General features: G+C 38.9%; 1 protein-coding gene across 4 annotated transcripts in view; it reads left to right on the top strand.

Moving 5' to 3' along the window:
* Positions 1-21,285, top strand: part of PACSIN2 (protein kinase C and casein kinase substrate in neurons 2) — a 56,551-nt gene that overhangs the window by 23,308 nt on the left and 11,958 nt on the right. For 3 of the 4 annotated variants that reach the window (XM_061359434.1, XM_061359425.1, XM_061359448.1), the window contains exons 2-5: positions 7,638-7,749; positions 18,531-18,687; positions 19,435-19,670; positions 20,383-20,538. In XM_061359434.1, the coding sequence (XP_061215418.1) occupies positions 7,690-7,749; positions 18,531-18,687; positions 19,435-19,670; positions 20,383-20,538 (609 nt within the window). In that variant the 5' untranslated portion in view covers positions 7,638-7,689. Of the gene's footprint in view, positions 1-7,637; positions 7,750-8,450; positions 9,513-18,530; positions 18,688-19,434; positions 19,671-20,382; positions 20,539-21,285 lie in introns of those variants that run through there. The other variant, XM_061359442.1, reaches the window with a different exon arrangement.

Below are 21,285 nucleotides of genomic sequence, written 5' to 3' on the forward strand. Positions count from 1 at the left end.
CCAGTCACCTGTGGAACTAAATTTGCAAAGCTGTGGATTTGCTCAGTGGTAGTTCAGCTGGAGTTGAAAATAGTGCACACTTCTGTCACTGAAATAATAGTTTTAAGGGCTCTGAACTTAATCTTCAAAGTCTGCCTGAATAAAGCTGAAGAGTCATTTGCGTTTTTGTTGACATGAATCATAATTCCTCAGACTTCTTTGCAATTGATTTTTCCTCAGACATTTAAGGCACAGGAAAAATCGTATCAGAACACGTTCATGGGAATCAACTTCCAAGTTTAACCAGTTAACATTGTGCAGTGATGGTCATTAAAAAAAAACAAACCTCACAAACTATTTAATCAAGAAAGCTTGATTTCACGAGAAGCATGCTGTCCTCGTGTCGAAGCCAGGTGATTCCTTCCCTACCCCACTCCCATCATGTTTTTATGCCCTGGTGGCTCATACCCCCCCCCCCCCCCCCCTCCTATCAGCTTCTGTCTGCTTGTTCTTTTTCCTGCAGCCTCCAGGTCACAGAGGTGCAAGAAATCTGTAGTTACCTTACAGTTATGAATCACTTGTACAGTCTAGTAGCTTATTACTATTTAATGTCATTTTATGTTGTTTGGTAAGTGAAAAATGCCCAGGTGACAAAATACTCAAGGATTCGAACTAGCAAGCATAAGAATAAATATTGCTGCAGTTCTCAGAGGAGTGTGCCTAATAGGAAATAAGCTTAGACAGTTTGTAACAGCATGTATTTCCTAGATTCCTTCCTTTCAGTGCTCAGGATACAGGGTTCAACAAATGGGTTGCTGTCAGCTGCTTTGAAAAAGTCCTTTGGCATATGTTAACTTTAATATCCAGGCTGAATGCCCCAGAAAGTAGTGATTCAATTTCCTTTTATGGACTTTTCTCTGGTACTTGTTGTTGTAATTGTTTTCTTGGTGGAGACTATGGGATTTTTTTAAATCTCTGAAAAAGGGTGCTATTCTCCATATTTTATAGATTGGAGAGTAAGAATTAGGCCAAAGTAATTGGTTTGAGACTCTGCCTTTGAAAGTCTAAGGTCTGACTACTATTAATAACATACACTAATGTCTACTGATTGCAATTAGAAGAGTTCACAGCACTGAGTAGTGGTGAATAATCATGGTTTGATGCATTTGTTCTGTGCACATAAGGGCTAGAATTCCTTGGTGGCATGTGAATGTGTAAACCAAAGTGACCTTTTTTCCTATAGTTATTTGTTCTATTAATTTATGGACTTCTCAGTGTCAATAGCTGTGATTCTTAACAGGTTTTGGTACATGATTTCATAATATTGCTAAAGAAGTTGTGTCACTTAATTTGTTCTATGTAAAGGGTAAACAAATTGCAACCATGAAGAAACGGGGAACTCTTATAGAGCAAGTTCTGTGGATAGAATAGATACGGAAGCAGTGTCAAATTGCTTTATGTAAACAGGGAATACAAGATACAGCATATTCATGGTAGCTACACTTTGTAACAAACCACAATAGTTTGCACTTAAAGCATAGGATATATTTGTTTCTGTACAGTGAAGTCCTGTTTCCTTCCTATTCTGTAGGGAACGAAACCGGAGACCTCATTGAGTAATAAGGGAAAATAGTGTAGCTGAAAGTTTTTATGAGCAGCTAATCCAAGTTGAGTGGTGTCCTTGTGCATAAGTATTTCACTCCCTAGTTGTGAAACTTGGAATTCTGCTGAGTCAGATCCATACTGACAAGTCCTGGTGTTACAAAAATAAGTTGAAAAGGTAATGTGACCAGGTGCTTTTCTCTTGTAGAGGCTGGTAGACTGACTGTGATCTTGCTTTTGTAGAGTCCTTAGAGACAACACAAGGATAATATTAATAGCTGGAGACATCATTTATTTTTCTAAGTGTGGGTTAATTAATTTTCTTCTGTCTCTCACCTTGAGGACAGTTAAAGACAGAAATATGTTGTACGGAGGGATTGTGCAGCACCCATCCTTGGAGGTTTTCAAGGCCTGACTGGATAAAATGCTGAGCCACCTGGCCTGACCCTGCTTGAATGATTCTGTTATTCTGTGATTAGACCAGTTTGTCTCCTAGACCCACAGTACTAGTTATTGCTTTGCTTTAATGAAGCCCATTGTACGGCAGAGACTCATTGGAAGAGGTAAGTATTATGTCACATTGGCACTGAGAACTTCTGTCAGTTCTTTCTGTTCTAGAAAGTGTGACGTTCTTGAAGTAAGGAACAAGGAATCGTGCCTCCTGTTTGTCATCTGGGTTGTACATAGTGGGAAATGTTGATCAGGTCTGCAGGTCAAAGTTGTGTGGTGGTCTTCTGGTTTCAAGTACTGAAGTAGTGTTTTATCTGCAGCCATTCTTTGTGTTAGAATATTGGACTTTTAATCTGTTATTTCTTATCATAGGATTCAGTAAGCAGAACTGAGACCTTAATTAGGTGTATATTTTTAAAAGTTTTAATACTGTCTTTTTGAATTGTAGTGAATTATCTAACCAAAACAAGCATCTTCCAGGGGTGGTTCAGAATCTTAAAATCTGTCTTTCAACAAACACAGTAAGTGTTCATCAAACAAGTTAATCTGTTATTGGGAGCTGGGGAGCATAAACGGATTTCTTTAAGTGTTTTTTCCTCCTCTTTCTGTTGGAAAATACTTTAAGAGAAGCTTTGGGATTCACTGGATTATTTTAGCGTTTTAAAAGTCTGCATTTGTTGTGCAGATTTTTGCATGTTGTGTGTTGTGGTAACCTCCACCACCTGACACATGAAGAAAAAGGGAGTGAAAACAAAATCAAGTAGTTCAACATGAATGAAGTAGGGATTTTTGTACGCTGCTTTCAAGGTAACAGCAGCAAAACCAGCTTCTTGAGAGTAGAGTCAACATATTCTATTCAGATCTAAACAGATATTTGTGTTGGTATCTGAAGGGCTGCTTGCTCATTATTAGTTGATATTTTTTTAAAATCCTTATGTGTTAAGCCATCAGGATATTTATAGCAATTTTTTTCACACTGTAGGACCCTAGCAGTAGAGAAGAAATTCAAGGTCTCTAGCATATAGCATTGCTAGGATGTTCCTCAAGAGGAAGCTTTATTAAAAAAAAAAACCCTGTCATTTATTTACTGATCAATTTTCCTGTGTCCAAGATCAATGTATCCTAATTTACAAAAATTGCTTAAAAATCACTAAGTAAAGAAACTTGAGCCTTGCTTGTTTGCACTGTTTCTGTAGCTATTACAGTATGTTCCACTTAGTATAGAGTTACTTCTTCCAGTTGGACTTCATGGTTATTTTTAGCCTATATAAGTTCTCTTAGCTGATGTGTGCTGGGACTTTCTATGACAATAGGCAACAAGGGCTCTGAACTGGTAAAGCTTTCTCTGCTGCTTCACCTATGGTGGACTGTGTGCCTGTGGTGCCACAGGTAAAAACTTGTTTTAACCCCTTTGGACCTGATGATTAATAAAATATTGAGAATTTGGGCTTCAGTGGAAATTCCAAAGTTCTTTGACACGGGGAAAGAAAATACCCTGAGAAGTACGAGTTACGAGATTTCATTCATGTTGGCCAAGAGCATGCTGAAGAAAAGGCACAAAGCATGATCCAGAGGCGACTTCTGTTCATTGAAGATCTTTAATCTGCCTTCTAAGGAAAAGAAGGTCAGTTTCAGACACATGTTAAAGAGGAGCAGAAATAAAGGTACACATTTCTTGCCAGTTTTGTGAAAATTGGCAGCTGTGTGAGAGAAACCTAAAGTGATACACTGGCTCAAGTAAATCTTAATGCAGGCTTGGTAATAATTTGTCCTGCTTGATGAGCTGGTTTACCCGTCAGTGTGAATGTGGGTGGAAACTGCTAGAGCACACTGCTCCTGCTTGCTCAGCCAGGTGGTTGAGGGGTAACAAAAAGGCAGTGTAGATACTCTTGAAGAGTTGGGCCTGCAGTTGTGGAATGAGTACATAAAGGCCAGAGTGGATGAGGCTAAACTGCTCTGGAACTATAGGAGCTAGGTGTTGGCAGTGTACTTTCCAATGGAGTGCTTGATTCTGCCTAAATGTAGCTGACCAAAGAGCCCCCAGCTTTGTGAGATGCAGGTGATCATTTGCAGAGGGAATCTGTGCAGAACTTCTCTTTTGTAATCTTGGTCTGAATTTCCCAGATTTTATACTGACAGCCTCAGTTCATAGGTTTACTTCTTACAGTGAAATGGAAGACCCTGCAAATCAAAGCGCAGGGAACATTCATTGTGAAACCTCTACAAATTCACTTGAAGGATGGGAGAACCAAGCCCTAACAAAAAATGTGCTAAAGGACTGGCTGCTGTAATAGTTCTATTTCATGAGGGTAGCATGACTCATACTGCTTAATGTTCCTATCTCAGTATTCAGTTTATTTTTAAGTAGTGCTGTACAAATAGTGTTTTTTTTGTGCCAGTTGTTGCTATGACTTCATAATATTTCCCTAAATACGCTTGCTCATACTTTCTCACAGCATAGTATTTGGCATTTAAAAACCTTAAACCCATCAGAATTTCCTGAGTGCTGATCATTTTCATGCTTTTATGGAAAAAAAGGATAGCTCTGTGTATTATGCAGTTTTAGTTGAGGTGGAATGGAAGTTTAAGAAAAAGTCCCCACAACATGTACTCTCACTTAAGAAAATGTTCCTCTGTTTCAGCTTTTCCAGTTTTTCCATGTAGCTTTTCAGATTAAATTTCCAGCAGTGGTGTAGTGTGTGGACACTGTATTATTGCTCCAGTTTGTTTTTGTAATTGGAGGGGCAAAAATACTTTGTGTGTGGTTTGGGGAGGAGGATGGGGTGACTTGTTGAAATTTTCCTTTAATTTTATACTTTTGCATAAGGGTTTCTTTTTTCAAGGCACTGAATGCCACAGTTGTCTGCCTGATCTCTTTCAAAGGGTAGTAAACACTTTGGTGTGCTAAAGAAAAGCAGCTGTAACGGTTCCTGAGAACCTCTTCCATCTCGTTCCTCCCCTTGTTCTGCACGGCATGCCTTGGTCAGACACTTGCTTCCACAGCTTCCTTGGCTTGAGAGTGGTATGAGTGTTAGTGCTGCCTTAATGGGAAAAAGGCAAGAAAACACAAACAGTTTACAGAATCTAGCAAGCAGTGTTTATTGATCTAACAAATTGTCTTTAAACTTGAGGTCTCCCTTTGATCGGATAAAACACCAGAAATTATGGTTAAAGATACCACTTCCTAACTTTATATTTTTGTGAAAACTTTAAAATAAACAAACCCTTAGAAAAAGCTGTTTAATGTTAAACTATTCTTTTGAGTTCATCCAACTAGTTGGAAGTTTATCACGCTTTTGGTTCCTCCTTGTGCTGCTTAAGACTGTCAAAGGAAGGCTATTGGAAAATATAAATGCTTACAAACATGATCTCTGCTTACTTTGGTGTGGTGTTAGAATTGCAAGGGCCAACATTTACCTGGAAAACACATTCCATGTCAAGGTGTAATGCCGAGAAACTGGCAATTGAGTAGTGTTTTAACACAGTCTTCGTTCAATAAAAGCACAGGTGGAAAAGGGTTTTTTTTTGGCAGTTACTAACAACCTAACAAGCAGATGACTGTTACACTGGCATTTTAAAACTCTTGTCGCAATAGATGATCATCTTTTCTAGTTGTGCCGTTTTGCAGAAGCATTCCTGTATTTTTGACTATCATTTCAAAATAAAAATAGAACAACTGATATTTCTGTTGTAGTTTTCAGTTCTGTATGCAGTGTTCATGTTATTTAAGCTTTCTGTGAATTGCATTATGGAAATGAATTAGATGAAAAACTGTTCAGGAGAAACAGCTTGTCTTCTCAGCCTGAGCAGTTTTGTTCTGTTTGTGCTGTAACTGTCCAAACAACTGTTTTGTTTCAGGAGCTAGTTTTTGTTACAAACAAGCAGTGTATGCCTACAGTTATGGCACAGTTATTTTCATAGTGTCCAAGAAATGAGAATTTAGTGCTAAATTCTCTTTAGCCGTGGAAGCTTTCACTGCTGTTTCTGTCAGCAGTGCGTTAGAACTACTAGGTTGTAAGGTAGGCCAGGTTTGTAGATGCTTTCTGCTCTTCCTTTTGCACTAAGGTAAACCACATGGGGCATTAAGGAAATTCATTAGGCAAAAAAGAGGGAGCTTCACTTTACATCCTACTGAAGGTATTCATCCTAGAAGGGGTGTTAAAATCTACTTAACCCTGGCAGTAGCTGTAGCAAAGTTGGTAAGAGAAACCCGAACAGGAGAACTCTACAGATGAAGTATCTGTAGAGACGAGGCAGAGATTTGCATGTGTGTGTTGTGGGAAGGAGCTGCTTCCTTCCTCTCCTACATTTTTATCTCCACTCCACAAACCACGTTTGTGGATGTAAATGCTTGAATTTTTGCCTTGGTACTGGGTTTGATACTTACCTTAAATGTTAGCTTAGGGGAGCCCTAATTTTTTCTTTCTCCCCCCCCCCCCCCCAGTATTTTACAAACAGTCACCTCTTTTGGTGAAGATAGATCATGTTTTTCTTCCATGCAGCTGTGTCTGTGTAAGTGAGAATGCCTGAATCGTTAAAGTAATGACTTTTAATAAAGATCAGAATTTGGATTTGATACCCCCCCCCATTTGTTTGTTTTACTAAAAGGTAAATGCTCAAATAAATATTAAATACTATGGTAACATGTTACATAATTCAGTAAAACTGCATGTGGAAGTTTGAACTTCTAGGCAAAGCAGTTGTCAGCTTCCAGGAGAGCTTCTGTCATGCAGCCTTTAAAGGCTAACCTTTCACTTGCACATGTGGGAACAGTATATAAGGGTATCGTACCATCATTTACAGTCCATTATCTGCTTTAAAATGCACAAGAGTTGTGGCAAGAAGATGACAAGCAGCTCGGTTACTAGCCCAGTAAGAGATCTAGTCACAGCTGGCTGGGTGAGATAACAGGCTGTCTGAATATCATAAACTGTACTAAGACTGGGGAAGGAGGCTGGTCTTGTCTCCTGCTACTTACAGAGTTGCAATGCTCTTCATGTTGGTTTTGCTTTACAGTGTGAAGGAAGCTCTGTTTTGTATTTGTAGATGCCCTTGGCTTTCAAGTGGATGGTTTGAATCTAAAATTCTTACAGAAATAAAACATCTTCCTTCTGAAAGAGGACCTTTATTTAAATCAGCAAGTTGTTTTGGCCTTAAGTATTTGCATTTGGTTAAATGATAGAACAGGATTGAAAAAGGAATAGGAATCAGTGCAGGCTATGGTATCGGTAGTGAAGGTCAGTTGATTGCCTCTTCTGGAATGCTTTGAAGTGGAATACTTACTGAGTAAGCATCATGCTGCAAATCTTTTTTTTTTTCTTTTGTTATAATAAGAAATTTTATGACAAAATAAAATCAGTTTGAAATGTGGTATAGGCAGACGGACCAAACACGTTCTGGACCACAAATGCAATAGCAAGAGCCAAGAGCTTGTGTGGTAGAACAGTGTTCTGTTGCAAAATGCACTTCTCTGCGTGCCCTGTGTTGTTTTTATTTGGCATACCTAGATATCAAGAAATTGAAGGATGTTACCTAACTTCATTTCTCTTTTGATAACTGTTTTTCATTAATAATGCTCATAAATATTTTTTTTTTTCTCCTTACAGATTCTGGAAGTGTTTTAAGATCTGAATACTTACAAGCTCTCCATACACAGAAATGTCTGGCTCATATGATGATTCTGTTGGAGTAGAAGTTTCCAGTGATAGCTTCTGGGAGGTAACCCAAATATTTTATCACAATATTTTTATTTTACTTCTTTCTATTATTATAGAAAATATGTTTTTTTATACATTGTAAACTGTGGGAAGAGCTGCAATAGAAGACTCTTTTGGTTATTGTGATCTGCAGAAATAGCCTTCAGGGTAGAAACGACCTTTTAGATTTTGGCCTAGTTCTGTCAAGGGTTTTTAACTGGCCCGAACTTGAGAATCATCTGTTTGGGTAGGGTATGCCATTCGGAACTGAACCTTTGTCAGTGTTTATTGTTGATGAGGGCTGTGGGCAAGTAGTTTTTAAAATGACCAAGAGGGTTAACTAATAAATGTCAGATCTAAATTAACTGTTAAAGGCTACTGTAAGCATACATAAATTACAAATATAGTGTGTGACTGTACTGCATGTCTCCTGTTTGTCTAGATACAAGTATAAACTTCGAGAGGCGTTATCTTATGCTTATCCCGATGTAAGAGCATGCATGCAGAATGATAATACAAAGCACATTGTAGTATCAGTAGCTTGTGCTGCCCCAATCGGAAGAAGGCTTTCAGATGTTATGATAATTTGATTAAACTTTAAAGAGAGCAAACTTCATAATACAGGAAGCATTTTACAAAAAAAAAGAAGCTTATTGCAAGAAAAAGAAAGGTGTGTAACAGTGTCAGTGCTGTCATTAGAGACAAGTACCAGTTCTGTCCAGATGAACTGTATTCAGTAGGGCAAACTTCTGCCATGTGACTGGGAGCTCTTTTGAGCTCTTATAGCAAACATGAAAACGGCTAGGGGGAAAGTGTCTGAATATTTCTGTTATCAGAGACCGATGTAAGACACCTGAGTTTAGTGACCTTACATTATGCTTCCTTTGAAATGAAGGCTCTCCTAGATCACTAACCTATGTTGGTGGCGGTGAGGACATACTGTGTTTTGATGCAGATCTCCCGTTATTTTTTGATATGTTATCTAAAAGATCTAATGCCAGTGAGGTTCTTGTTTAGTAGATGTCTAACTTTTTTTGAGGAGATATATTTACTATTGTATTAAATGTGTCTATCCTATTTATAAAGTGATATATTACTGAATTACTGAGAAATTACTGAATTCTAAGTTGTAACCCATTTTGTTCTAGGGGTACTCTAGTGTGACTGCAGAGAGGATGTGGGACCTCTGCTCACGGGGGTGTCTAAGACTCAGCTGAATATAGTTCTGAGCAATCTGACCTATCAGACCTGCTTTGAGCAGGGGGTAGGACTAGATAATATTCAGAAGTTCTTTCTAACTTCAGCTATTCTGTGTGTTTTGTTTTATGCTGAGGCAGCTTTCTGGGTGGGCTGGATTTTAGTGTAAAACATGTACTTTTTCCATAGGTTCTGAATAAGTTATGTTGTTTCTGAAGACTGTAACTTTGAATTCCAGTCTTAATCTTTCATAATGGATAATTAAACTGCTTTGACCAACATGTTCTATCTGACTTGATTAGAAAAGATGCGGTGTCTCTGGAATGCTAGTCTCAGTACTTCCTGCCTCAGGTGACAGGAAATGAAGAACTCTTAATCGATTTGGAAGTTGTATTGTTACCGGAGATTTTGTCATTCTCACCATTTCACCAGATCTTTTTTAAGATGCCTGATGCAATAGGTTTTTCATTTGTTTTTAAAGACAGCCTGCAGTTTTTTGAAAGCCACTTTGCTGTGTTTTACTGCCACAGCTGAAAGCAGTGAATGTATTTAAACCTGGCCATGGCACAGAAGAGACAATCTGGCAGGGTGTTCTTTTTGAGTTTGTTCCCTAAGGCTCCAAAATAGCTCAAATTTATTTACTTTTGGAGTGTGCTGCAAACCCCATCTTTTTATTGAAAGACATTTAGGAAAGGGTGAGGTGGCTGGATGCGGAACCATATGAAGAGCTTACTGTGGAAACTGTTTCTTGCTCACTGCTTATCTTTGAAACTAAACTGCTTGTATTTCTTGAATGTTGATGTTCTGTTGAGCTGATCAGAACTGTTCTTAATAAAATGTTGAGGAACCAACTTCAAAGTTTTTGCCATTGCGGTTGACAGAAATTTCATAAAATGTTGTCTCTAGCAAATAAACCGCTTGGTTTTTAATCAGGCTTCCAGTTCTAGAAGCATTTGTTTTCCTTTGAAGTTATCACTGCCTTTGCTAGGGTTCAGTGTAAGACAATTACTAGCAGTTTTCTTACACTTACAAATGTGAATCTATATTATATGGTTGCGTAGTATTAAGCTTTCTGCTCTAACCTTGTCTGGTTGCGTATGTTCACAGTGTGCATGGAGCAGTTCAATACAGGTTACTTCATCTATGAAGCACCTTTTTTTCAGTGCTGTTCGTGGAAACTTCCAGTTCTGCATTGAGGTGAAGATCAGAACTTGAAATCCAATGCAAATAGTAATTTGTTCCCTTTAAATCCTAGTATTTTTTTATTACTGCACAGATACTGTTACCAGGTTCAGATCTGTGGTTGGGAAATAGTTGTCTTGTTGAAAGGGAATGGGAGAAGTTATTCCTTGGACTTGTGTTCTTGGTGTTGACTTACTGTAGATCTATGTCAAAAAAAATGGGTAGGGCAAGGCATGAATAGTATCTTGATCAGAACAGCTGATTCAGCTGAAAAAAACAGGCTTTCAGAATTATATGTAGTTCTTTAGCATGAAACAGAAATAGAAGCAGCTTTCACAATTAAATTGAGGATTTTTTCTGTATTTAGTTTAACCCAAGCAACTACTAAAAGCTTTTTGTCTTCTAGCAGGATGATAAATCTTTTTTAGGACAGGTATTTTATTTTCCTGTAATTTGTCCAAATGTTTACCAAATAAAAGTACTTTTGCAGACAGAGAACATGTTCTCACGTAGGGTTGGTTAGAGAGCAAGGAATTGCAAAATAAGAAGACAAGACATTCTGAAAGATAATTGCCATCATAACAGTGGAGGAGTTGGTTGGGTTGTAGTAATGACTTAACATAAAAAATGGACATTTCTTTCTCTTTGTTCATTTTCCTAACAAGCCTCCAAGCATCTTGATGTATCTGATTAAGCTTACGGCTCTCTCTTAGTGTGGAAATTTAAAACCAAGTAGTCTTGTTGATACACTTCAAGAAAGAATACCTTCATCTGTGTTGCTTAGCTGACAAGGGTGACTGAGTAATCAAAGATTATTGCTGGTAGCCTGGAGCAGGATAGAAGCAACTTTTCCAAGGGAAAGTGGAAAATTTGGATCTTGGCATGCAATTTGAAACCCCCTGTATTTCTTTCTTATCTGTCATATGGGCCCTTAAAGCATTTGCATGACTGCCATAAATGCATGTCGGTTTATCATAATCATTTGTGCCACTTGCATCCGAAAACAGACTGTGGCAGAACTGCTGGTTCCAGCATTGCACTGCTTCGGTAAAACACAAGAAACAGACAACCCTATTGGCTTTGTTCTACTGAAGTAGTTTTGAAATGCACATGAAAGAATTTGGTATATTAATGAATGAATGGAAGGCCAATTTTCTGATGTGTTTGGTTGGTTTGGCTCTGGCCTTATGATTGCTGATCACTATTATGGTCATATTAAAAGAAAAAATGCCTTGAGCAAGCAGAGACCAATGCTATTGTTCACTCAGATGCCAGTGAAGGTAAGAACAACGAAGAATAAGTGTTCCTAGAGATCAAAGTACAAGTGTATGCATATCCTGCAAAGTAAGACATCAAAAGGAGCAGCTACCCTGCCTGTGGAAGCACTTACTTCTAATGAGCTGTAGGTCCCTCACAGGCTGCGTGCCACTCATACCCTAGATGTGCGTCCTTACTCTCCCTGATTTTCTGCTAGCTTCAACAACATGAGCCCTCAATTTATTGCAGGGGTGTTTAACTGCCCTGTGAAAACACCTACTTACTCAAATGAAAATAGCCATTCTGAATAGCTGCTAAACTGACAGCTGGCATTAGCTCTATGAACTTAAGCCTGTGACTTGGCCCTTGGAGGACAGGACCTGGTGTGCATTTTGAGGTGCTGAGCACATGGCTTTCATTGAATTCTGGAGTATTTGCTGAGATATTCACTAGCAAGATAAGATTTTCATCTCATTCAGAAGGGTGAAATTGGCCCCATATGTAGTTCGGATGAGTTATATGGATGCCATCACATGCATTCCCATTCTTCTTCCCCCCACCCCCACAAACCCCAAAGCAAGGCCCAAGCCCAAAACTCAGGATAGCAGAAGCGGCTGATCTGGGACATGCCTCCTATGGCTGCCTTATAAGCTGTCTGCTTAGATGGTCTTGGTCCTGCCTATTTGGTACTCCCACTACCAGTGCTTAATGCATACTGCTGTCAGCCAGTATCTACATGGGATATCTGTTTGCTCAGGGGGAGTGCGATTAGATGCAGGGAATTTGAAAGAGAAGCTCCCAAAACTCACTCTTGAATACTGGGAAGGTATTCCTGTGTTGGGGAATTTCAGTTACTTGTCAGTAAATGCTTTTTGCTAGTGAAACACTGTTCTGTTTTGCTTTTTCAGTTAAAAATATTTGGACTCTGCAATAGTAGATTTCTGTTATCTCCTATATGCTTTTTTTTTCTCCTAATATTGAGCAACAGTATTCTCTGTTCACATTGCCAGGTGTTTGCTTACTAGTATGTTTGGCTTTAGATTTTGTGGATTTAAGAACTTCCTCAAGATTTTTCTTTCAATCAGTGGTGAATGTATAGAGGAAAATGTACATAGAGATAGTGCTCATAGGTACTTGGACTGTGTATGGGCTAATTATGCACGAAGATAATTCTGTTTAATTAAAAACCCCACAGTATTACAGATGTTAATGCTGGTTGGAGTGTTTGGAAACCTTGTTTGATGTAGCTCAAAAGAAATTGGGCTCATTGTTAAATGGGATGCTGGAATTACTGTGTCCCCATATTGGCCATCAGTATTCATGGGTTTGTCTGTGAGCCTTCAAAGCTCATTATTGTGTTTATTGCCTATGAATATTTGCCTCCCTAAAAAAAAAACCAACCCTGTTGTATGCTGTGGTGACTTTCTTTCACATGGTTCCAGTTCATAAAGACTGATTAGTTATGAATAAACTAGACAAGCTTGGAGAAAGAGGTGCCATCATGTATTTCTTCAGGCATTTGAAACTCCTGAAATATTTGTGGTTATAAGGATTATCATGATATATTAGAATTAACTGACTGAAGCTTAGCAATAGCTGAATGTTTGCCACCTTCTGGGCTGCTAATAAATTGAAATATTGTAATTTTTCATTCGGTGTACCAGAAGACCAGGTAAGTGTGTTTAACTCTTCATAGGCTTTTACTCTGCTCTATGCATATGCCAAAAAAAAAAGTCTATTAGTTGAGGTAAAGGAGCCTACATAATTTAAGACTACCCTCCCCTGTGTTTAGGGCTGTGAAATTGTAAAATAACGAGGTTGTAAGCTCTTAAATATTCCCACTGAAGATGGTATCAGCAACAGTGCTTGGTTATGGTATTGCACTGGTGGTCACAAAGGATGCTGAATTCCTCATCACAGTGTGCTTGTGTGTTTTTATTCTGGTTATTAGATTATCTAAATCTGAGATTTGACAAAGGATTTGAGGTGACATCACTTTGTGCATGAGAGGAAATATCAAAATGAGAAGGGATGTTTTCTTGACTAAGCAAAATGGAGATCTGAAGGCATCTGTAATGTCTGTGAGAAATAAATGGGGCAAAATAGGATCAACTGAAGCTTGTTAATATCAAAGCTCAGTTGTTTGGTTTTTTTTCCAGTGGAAAAGAGGAAACTGGTGATTAGCTCAAAGTGTGTGTGTGTGGGGTTGACACAAAACTGAATCACAATTTTCACAGAATTGCCTGATTGCATGAAAGTGACCATTAGAGTGGTATTTTGAAGAAATAAACTCTTGTGGCAGTTTCCTTTTGACACGCTTCTGTCAACTAAGGATAAACAGCAACTGAACGTCATACTGCGTAATAAAATGTCTTTCAGATGGGTCAGGTGTTGATGCTAAATGAAAGCTGGATATAGGTTTTAAATAACTCTTATTCTTGAAACTGTAAAAAAGTTTATAATCTTACAACTTACCTTCCTGAAACAAATGTTTCACTTGTAGAACAAGGAAACTAATAACTTTATATCTTAAGCTGTCTGCTGCCTGTTTATAGCCTAATGCTCAGAATGATCAGAAAGTTATTCTAACTGGCAAAATTCTATGTTCATGTACAGTGCTAGTTGAGAAATGTGGAAATTGGGAGGCATTATGTGAATGTGGGTCTTACTGAAACAGGATATTCTTATTTTCATTTTTCCTGGTCATTTGCTACAAATAAAAGACTGTCATTTTTGCTTCAGCTCACATACTTCTTGTGAAGGGGGAAGTCTTACAGAATGATTGCAGTCTACCTTAAGAATTGGAGCAAATAGTCTTGAATAAAACAATGTATTAAGTCATGTTCTTCTTCAGAATCCAGTGCATCTTTAGTATGTTTATAGGCTTTGAATTTAATTCTTTTAACTACAGTTAATCTGGTAGTTCCTTAGCTGCATGAACACTTGAGTTCTTTTCCCTTGGCTCTGTGGTCTAAATACCTTCTGCACTTGTACCTTCAAGTCTGCCTCCTGCAGTGGCAGGCTGCACGTTCCACTCCTCAAAAAAAGTGGTTTTGGTGTTTGTTTTTTCTCCGTGCATCATCCATACCTTTAAAATGTATTTTTAAAATAAACCACTAGGTTTATTTAACATTTTAACATTTTAAAATGTTAAATGCAAAGGATATAACCTATATTCTGTGTCATGAAACAGAGGAAAATGCTGCATTTCCAGAGTTCAAGCAAAGTTCCTCCTAGGGCATGAAAGTTGAATGTGATGCCCAACATGCTTTAAACTACTGTTTCATAAAGCAGTATGAAACTGCTTGAAAGTGTTAGTATAAAGGCGTTGTTTGGAATACAGGGTTGTCATTTTTGTAGTATTGTAGGCCTGGTTCTTCTCTATACTGGTTCTGTAATGCCAGTTCCTTCAGTTCTCCTGAGAAGGAGGTAGAATGGGTGAATTATCTGTGGTTTGCATGCAGCTCTTTTTGACCTGGCCTTATGTGTGGCCTTATGTGACAATAGTGAGTGGGCCATGATAGGTAGGTTAAATTCAGTTCTCAAAATACCTGCCTGAAATTTGGCAGCTATTAGGTATTACCATGAGGTTAGAATTTGCTCAGACATCACAAAATTAAAGCATTAAAAATACTGTGAGGCAGCCTGTTCCCATTCAATATTACTATTTAAAATGCTAATTTAATAGTGGAGATTTATGAAAGGAAATGTTCATGCTACAGACATAAATCCCTGGCCACATAACTGGAGACACAAATTTATGCTTCAGTAGTTGTGCCAAGCTAGCATAACCTGTTTTAACAGTCTGCGTGGCTGTGAACCTACAGCTGGAGTGATTTTGAGCAGATGAATGATTGGGTTAGAAAGTATTCTTTGAAGTACCTGATTTTCTTAATGCTTTGATTACATATGTATGTTTCTTAGTGTATGGTGCTAGTTTATTTCTGTTTACCCTGAAAATCAGAGTATACCTTCAATTATACTGTGAATTACGTTTAAAAGCAGGGGTTGTGTATGTACATTTATTTTTTCTTAACATGATTTGGAATCATAGAATAGTTAGGGTTGGAAAGGACCTTAAGATCATCAAGTTCCAACCCACCTGCAATGGGCAAGGACACCTCGCACTAAACCATATCACCCAAGGCCTCGTCCAACCTGGCCCTGAACACCGCCAGGGATGGAGCATTCACAGCCTCCCTGGGGAGCCCATTCAGTGCCTCACCACCCTAACAGGAAAGAATTTCCTCCTTATATCCAATCTAAATTTCCCCTGTTTAAGTTTTAACCCATTACCCCTTGTCCTATCACTACACTCCCTAATGAAGAGTCCATCCCCAGCATCCCTATAGCCCTCCTTCAGATAATGGAAGGCTGCTATGAGGTCTCCATGCAGCCTTCTCTTCTCCAGGCTGAACAGCCCCAACTCTCTCAGCCTGTCTTCATATGGGAGGTGCTCCAGTCCCCTGATCGTCCTCGTGGCTCTCCTCTGGACTTGTTCCAACAGTTCCATGTCCTTTTTACATTGAGGACACCAGAACTGCACACAATACTCCAAGTGAGGTCTCTTGAGAGCAGAGTAGATGGGCAGGATCACCTCCTTCGACCTGCTGGTCACGCTCCTTTTGATGCAGCCCAGGTTACGGTTGGCTTTCTGGGCTGAGAGTGCACACTGAAGCTGACTCATGTTCATTTTCTCATCGATCAACACCCCCAAGTCCTTCTCAGCGGGGCTGCTCTGAATCTCTTCTCTGCCCAACCTGTAACTGTGCCTGGGATTGCTCCGACCCAGGTGTAGGACCTTGCACTTGGCATGGTTAAACTTCATGAGGTTGGCATCAGCCCACCTCACAAACGTGTCAAGGTCCCTCTGGATGGCATTCCTTCCCTCCAGTGTATCAATTGAACCACACAGCTTGGGGTTATCGGCACACTTGCTGAGGGCGCACTCAATCCCACTGTCCATGTCAGCGACGAAGATGTTAAACAAGACTGGTCCCAACACTGATCCCTGAGGGACACCACTCATTACTGGTCTCCAGCTGGACATTGAGCCATTGACCACAACTCTTTGTGTGCGGCCATCCAGCCAGTTCTTTATCCACCAAGTGGTCCATCCATCAAATTGATGTCTCTCCAATTTAGAGACAAGGATGTCGTGTGGGACAGAGTTGAATGCTTTACACAAGTCCAGGTAGATGACATCAACTGCTCTACTGCTATCCATCAGTTCTGTAGCCCCATCATAGAAGGCCACCAAATTGGTCAGGCAGGATTTCCCCTTAGTGAAGCCATGCTGGCTGTCACCAAGCACCTTGTTGTTTTTCATGTGCCTTAGCATGCCTTCCAGGAGCATCTGCTCCAAGATTTTGCCAGGCACAGAGGTGAGACGGACTGGTCTGTAACTCCCCGGGTCATCCATTTTCCCCTTCTTGAAAATGGGGGTTATATTTAGACAAATCAGTGACTGTCAACTAACATTTTTCTTAGATGCTACCTAAATTTCTTTGATTTGTTGAAATGGATCTAGCCCCAAACCAAAAACATGCCCCAATGAATCCTTTGAGGCCACTCTCAAAAAAAATGAGGAATTGGTTTTGTCCTGTTATTACAGGCTTCAATTTCTTCCCCTCCCCCCCTCCCTCCCCCTCGCTTTGATGAGGTGTCCTAACATATGCCTGTATTTATCAGCAGTCACTTGCTTTCCCAGCACTTAATACAGGCTTTTTCCCCTCTTAGAGGTATTTCCCTATATAGTTTGAGGAGTTTTTCATCAAGCAGATAGCTTACATCTGCTGACAAAGTTCTGAATAAATACAGACCTGAAGTTGGGTGGTTTCCTGTGTTTAAGATGTGAATGGGATATGATTCAAATGTAAAAATTACAAACGTGCTTGAAGTATTTGAGCACTTAAGCTGCGGCCTTATTGCTAATCTTTATTTTTCAGTCAGGTGGCTAGGGCAGATAAGAATGTGATATTTAATAGGCTGTGCAAATTCTGTTAACCAAGTTCTTACGTCTTGTTTAATGTTTACAAAGTCAACCCGAGTGACCTTGAAATGAGCAGAAATATTATTCTGGGAGCAGTATCAGGTTTTTTTCCCTTCAGTTGTCTAGGTTGGCGATTCCATGTTGGTGTGTATGCACAAATGAAAGGGGGGTTGTTAATTAAATACTGAAATTTCATTATGTAGTGTGCATTTTTCTCCATATCCTCATGCTTTGTAGCTTGTGCTTTGTAGCTTGTACTTTGAGCAACTTTCTCTCCTTCCCTCTCTCCTTCCCTCTTTCTCAAGTTAATTCTAGGTATAGGAGCTCCATGTCATTGCTGTGACCATCTTCCCACATTAAATACTACAGTATACATTTGCAACTGAAAAAGGTAGACTTATATTAGACATTAGGAAGAAATTCTTCACTGTGAGGGTGATGAGACACTGACACAGGTTGCCCAGAGCAGGTGTGGCTGCTCCATCCCTGGCAGTGTTCAAGGCCAGGCTGGCCAGGGCTTGGAACAATCTGATCTAATGGAAGGTGTCCCTGCCCATGGTAGTGGATGATCTCTAAGGTCTCCTCCAATAAAAACCGTTTTGTGATTCTATGAAATAGTTGCTATCTAGTTTGTCAGCAGTGAAGCCCAGCTGTAGCAAAGGGCATATCCAATATCTGCTGTATATAGAGTGGTTATGCTTCTTTCACACTGCATTCTTAAAACAGAAACTATTATTATGCTTGACAGATGTTGCAGTACTCCTTTGCATGTCTTTGCAGTTTTATTGACCCTGAAAGATTAAACCCATAAACGTAAGGCATTAGGTACTTCGTAATAAGGATGGAAGAGGGAAATGTATTTGTGTTGAATTATCTTGATTATCTAAAACATTACCATGCAATAATAATGCAGAACAATTGTGATGACTGCCCATAATTACATTGCAGGACTAATAAAACAAGTTTTAACTTTTAAAATTAAGAACTTTTTTACAGTACTTGTGACCTCTCTAGTACTGTTTCAGTTAAGTTTTAAGTTTAATTAAAAAATACCTTATGCTCTAATTGATTAATTCCTGCTACTAGATTATCTTCTCCTAGGTAACTGTGTTTGTGTTGGAGATTTATTTTCAGAGCTTTTAAGCAGGAATTGTTAAGTATTTATCTCTTTATAGGTTGGAAATTACAAGCGGACAGTAAAACGGATTGATGACGGTCACAGACTTTGCAATGATCTTATGAACTGTATTCATGAGCGGGCACGAATAGAGAAGGTCTATGCGCAGCAGCTTACAGAATGGGCAAAAAGGTGGAAACAACTTGTGGAAAAAGGTAATGTATTCTGATTTTGAACTCTGAAACCTTTCTCAAGTGGTTTCTGTATATCTTTATTTTGGTAAGTACAATGTATAAATTGTGTGCTTTTTTTTAGCCTGTAATTGAGCCTTTGCAAAAGGCTTAATAATGTAACAAATGGCCAAGGTTTTATTGATTTAAAACAAACAAAGCCCTGCTCCTTTGCTGGTTTGCTTATTTCTTACTGAAGCAGATGAATCTTGCCTCCAGTGTTGAGGTATCCAGATAGATTCAGTTCTGGAATATAGCTGGAGAGCCAGCTGTTTCTACTGGTAACTGCTGGTATAGAACATAGTTTGAAAGTGTATCTGAATAATGAGGGGGCAGTGGCTGTGAGGGAAAGACTAGTAATAAAAGACATATTCATTGCTCTAATGGAGACTAATCTGATAGCATTTTAATATATTCTGAAATAGTTTGTCCTTTCCTGGTTATCCTTGTTGAGAAACTGAAGGCAGCTCATTAAGGAGGTAATAAGTGGAATATTGAGAATCACAGTACAGGGAGAAGGAGGCCAGGCTAAACGAATATTGTTCTGGTGTCAAAATTCGTACCTGAATTCGTATCTGAATTTATTTCAAAAGCAACTGTTCTGTTTTCTAGGTTTGCATTGATATTGCTGTTTACAAGTGAATATAAATCAATAGCTTCAGGTAGTTTCTTGGGAATATAAGTTCCATGTGGGTGATGGTTACTGAGAATGACACTTTCTGTTGTGTTTAGGCCCACAGTATGGAACAGTAGAAAGGGCTTGGTGTGCTTTTATGTCAGAAGCTGAAAAAGTGAGTGAACTACATCTAGAAGTAAAAGGTTCACTGATGAATGAAGACTTTGAAAAAATCAAGAACTGGCAGAAGGAAGCCTTTCATAAGCAAATGATGGGAGGATTTAAGGAAACCAAAGAAGCAGAAGATGGATTTAGGAAAGCTCAGAAACCTTGGGCAAAAAAGCTGAAAGAGGTACAGCAGTAGATTATGTATTAGATATCCTCTGTTACAGTATATTCATGTCTCAGATCTCTACAAGGGAGTAAACTCCTTATTCTCTCTGCTGGACCCTCCTTTCTTAAAAAGATCTCTTGCTTTCTGTCCTCTTCTGAAAATAAGTATTTTTCTGTTGGTCTTTCCTTATCTTGGTGACTTCAGTGGAAATCTGGGAAAAGTGGAATATAAGTTAGCATTTTAACAGTATCTGATTTTCTGCATTTCAAAGTTAAAATTTGCTCAAAGAAATGAGCAGGAGGAAAGTGTTTGTGTTTGGGTTTTCTTTTTCAGTTTTTTTCAGTGTCATATAATATTATTCTTAAATAACAGGTTTATAGAAGAAGGGAAGCAGGAGAACATGGGTATCAGGAAAAACGTTCTGGTGGGGGCTCTCTGTAAACCTTTCCTTGAGAATGTTCCACACTTCTCTAACATGCATGAATGACAATTTTTCTATGGTGAGAGAATGCTAATTCATAAGTACTGCAGTGCTTTCCTTATGTTGATTCTTGTGTACTGTTTGTTCCTTGGCCTAAATTAAAAACAAAAGTATCCAAAAAAAGAGAGAGAACATCCTGAAACAAAACCTGAGACTTAGGCATTGCAACATGATTATAAGGCTAAAAGATTCAGTTGATGGTTGTTGTATAAACTGTCCCAGGTGCAAATAATCAAATCGACTTTGTAGGTGGAAGCAGCAAAGAAAGCGTACCATGCGGCCTGCAAAGAGGAGAAACTGGCTATATCCAGGGAAACAAACAGCAAAGCTGATCCAGCACTAAATCCTGAACAACTTAAGAAATTACAAGACAAAGTGGAGAGAAGCAAACAAGATGTACTAAAGGTATACTGTATGCTAACATACCATTTGTATGCAATCATTTTAACCTATAGTTTTGTGCATATTTAAGCCTTTTTTTTTTCCTTCCTGAATTTGCCATGGACTACAGTGTAGCTCACTTTCAGTTACAGTTCTTTACTAAAATATGGTATTCTCTCCAAAGTGTATGTTATTGCCAAGTTCTTCTGTGAAGAATTAATAGTGTATTGCCTCTATTTCATATTAATACTTTCAGCAAGGAACAAAGTAGAGCAAGACAGGGAACTTCTGGGACAGCATTGTACTCATTTAGTAGTGAGGGTTGAGTTATTTCACTCGAGATGCTGGGAGATAGCTGCTTAAAATTTGCTGACAGCATCTGAGCTTGTAGCCATTCTTGACTGCAGAATGCATTAGTTTTTAGGAAAGCTGGTAGCCATTTAAATAAATAAATAACTACACTTTATGACATGCTGTTATATTGCATTCGTTCTCCTCAGCAGGCTGGTACAGAGAGGCTTTTCTTGCGTGACTTTCTTCAAAGACATCTTTTCCCTCTGAGGATGCTGTTCTGTGATCCAAAGGACTGATGTTGTATCATGTGGAGTCTTTTAATGCCTGTCTGACTTATTTCTGTAAATTAGGTAGCATCCGATGTTCTGTCTGTTAACTGAGCTTGCAGAAATGCAATTTATGTTCATAGGGATGTATACAGTGTTCGGGTTTTTGTCACAACTCACAGTGGACTATGTAAATATACTGAAGGAGAAA

This window comes from Neopsephotus bourkii, unplaced genomic scaffold, assembly GCF_033783945.1.
Source record: "Neopsephotus bourkii isolate Nb327-2 ecotype Australia unplaced genomic scaffold, CSIRO-AGI_Nbou_v1 NB_107, whole genome shotgun sequence".
Classification (NCBI taxonomy): domain Eukaryota; kingdom Metazoa; phylum Chordata; class Aves; order Psittaciformes; family Psittacidae; genus Neopsephotus; species Neopsephotus bourkii.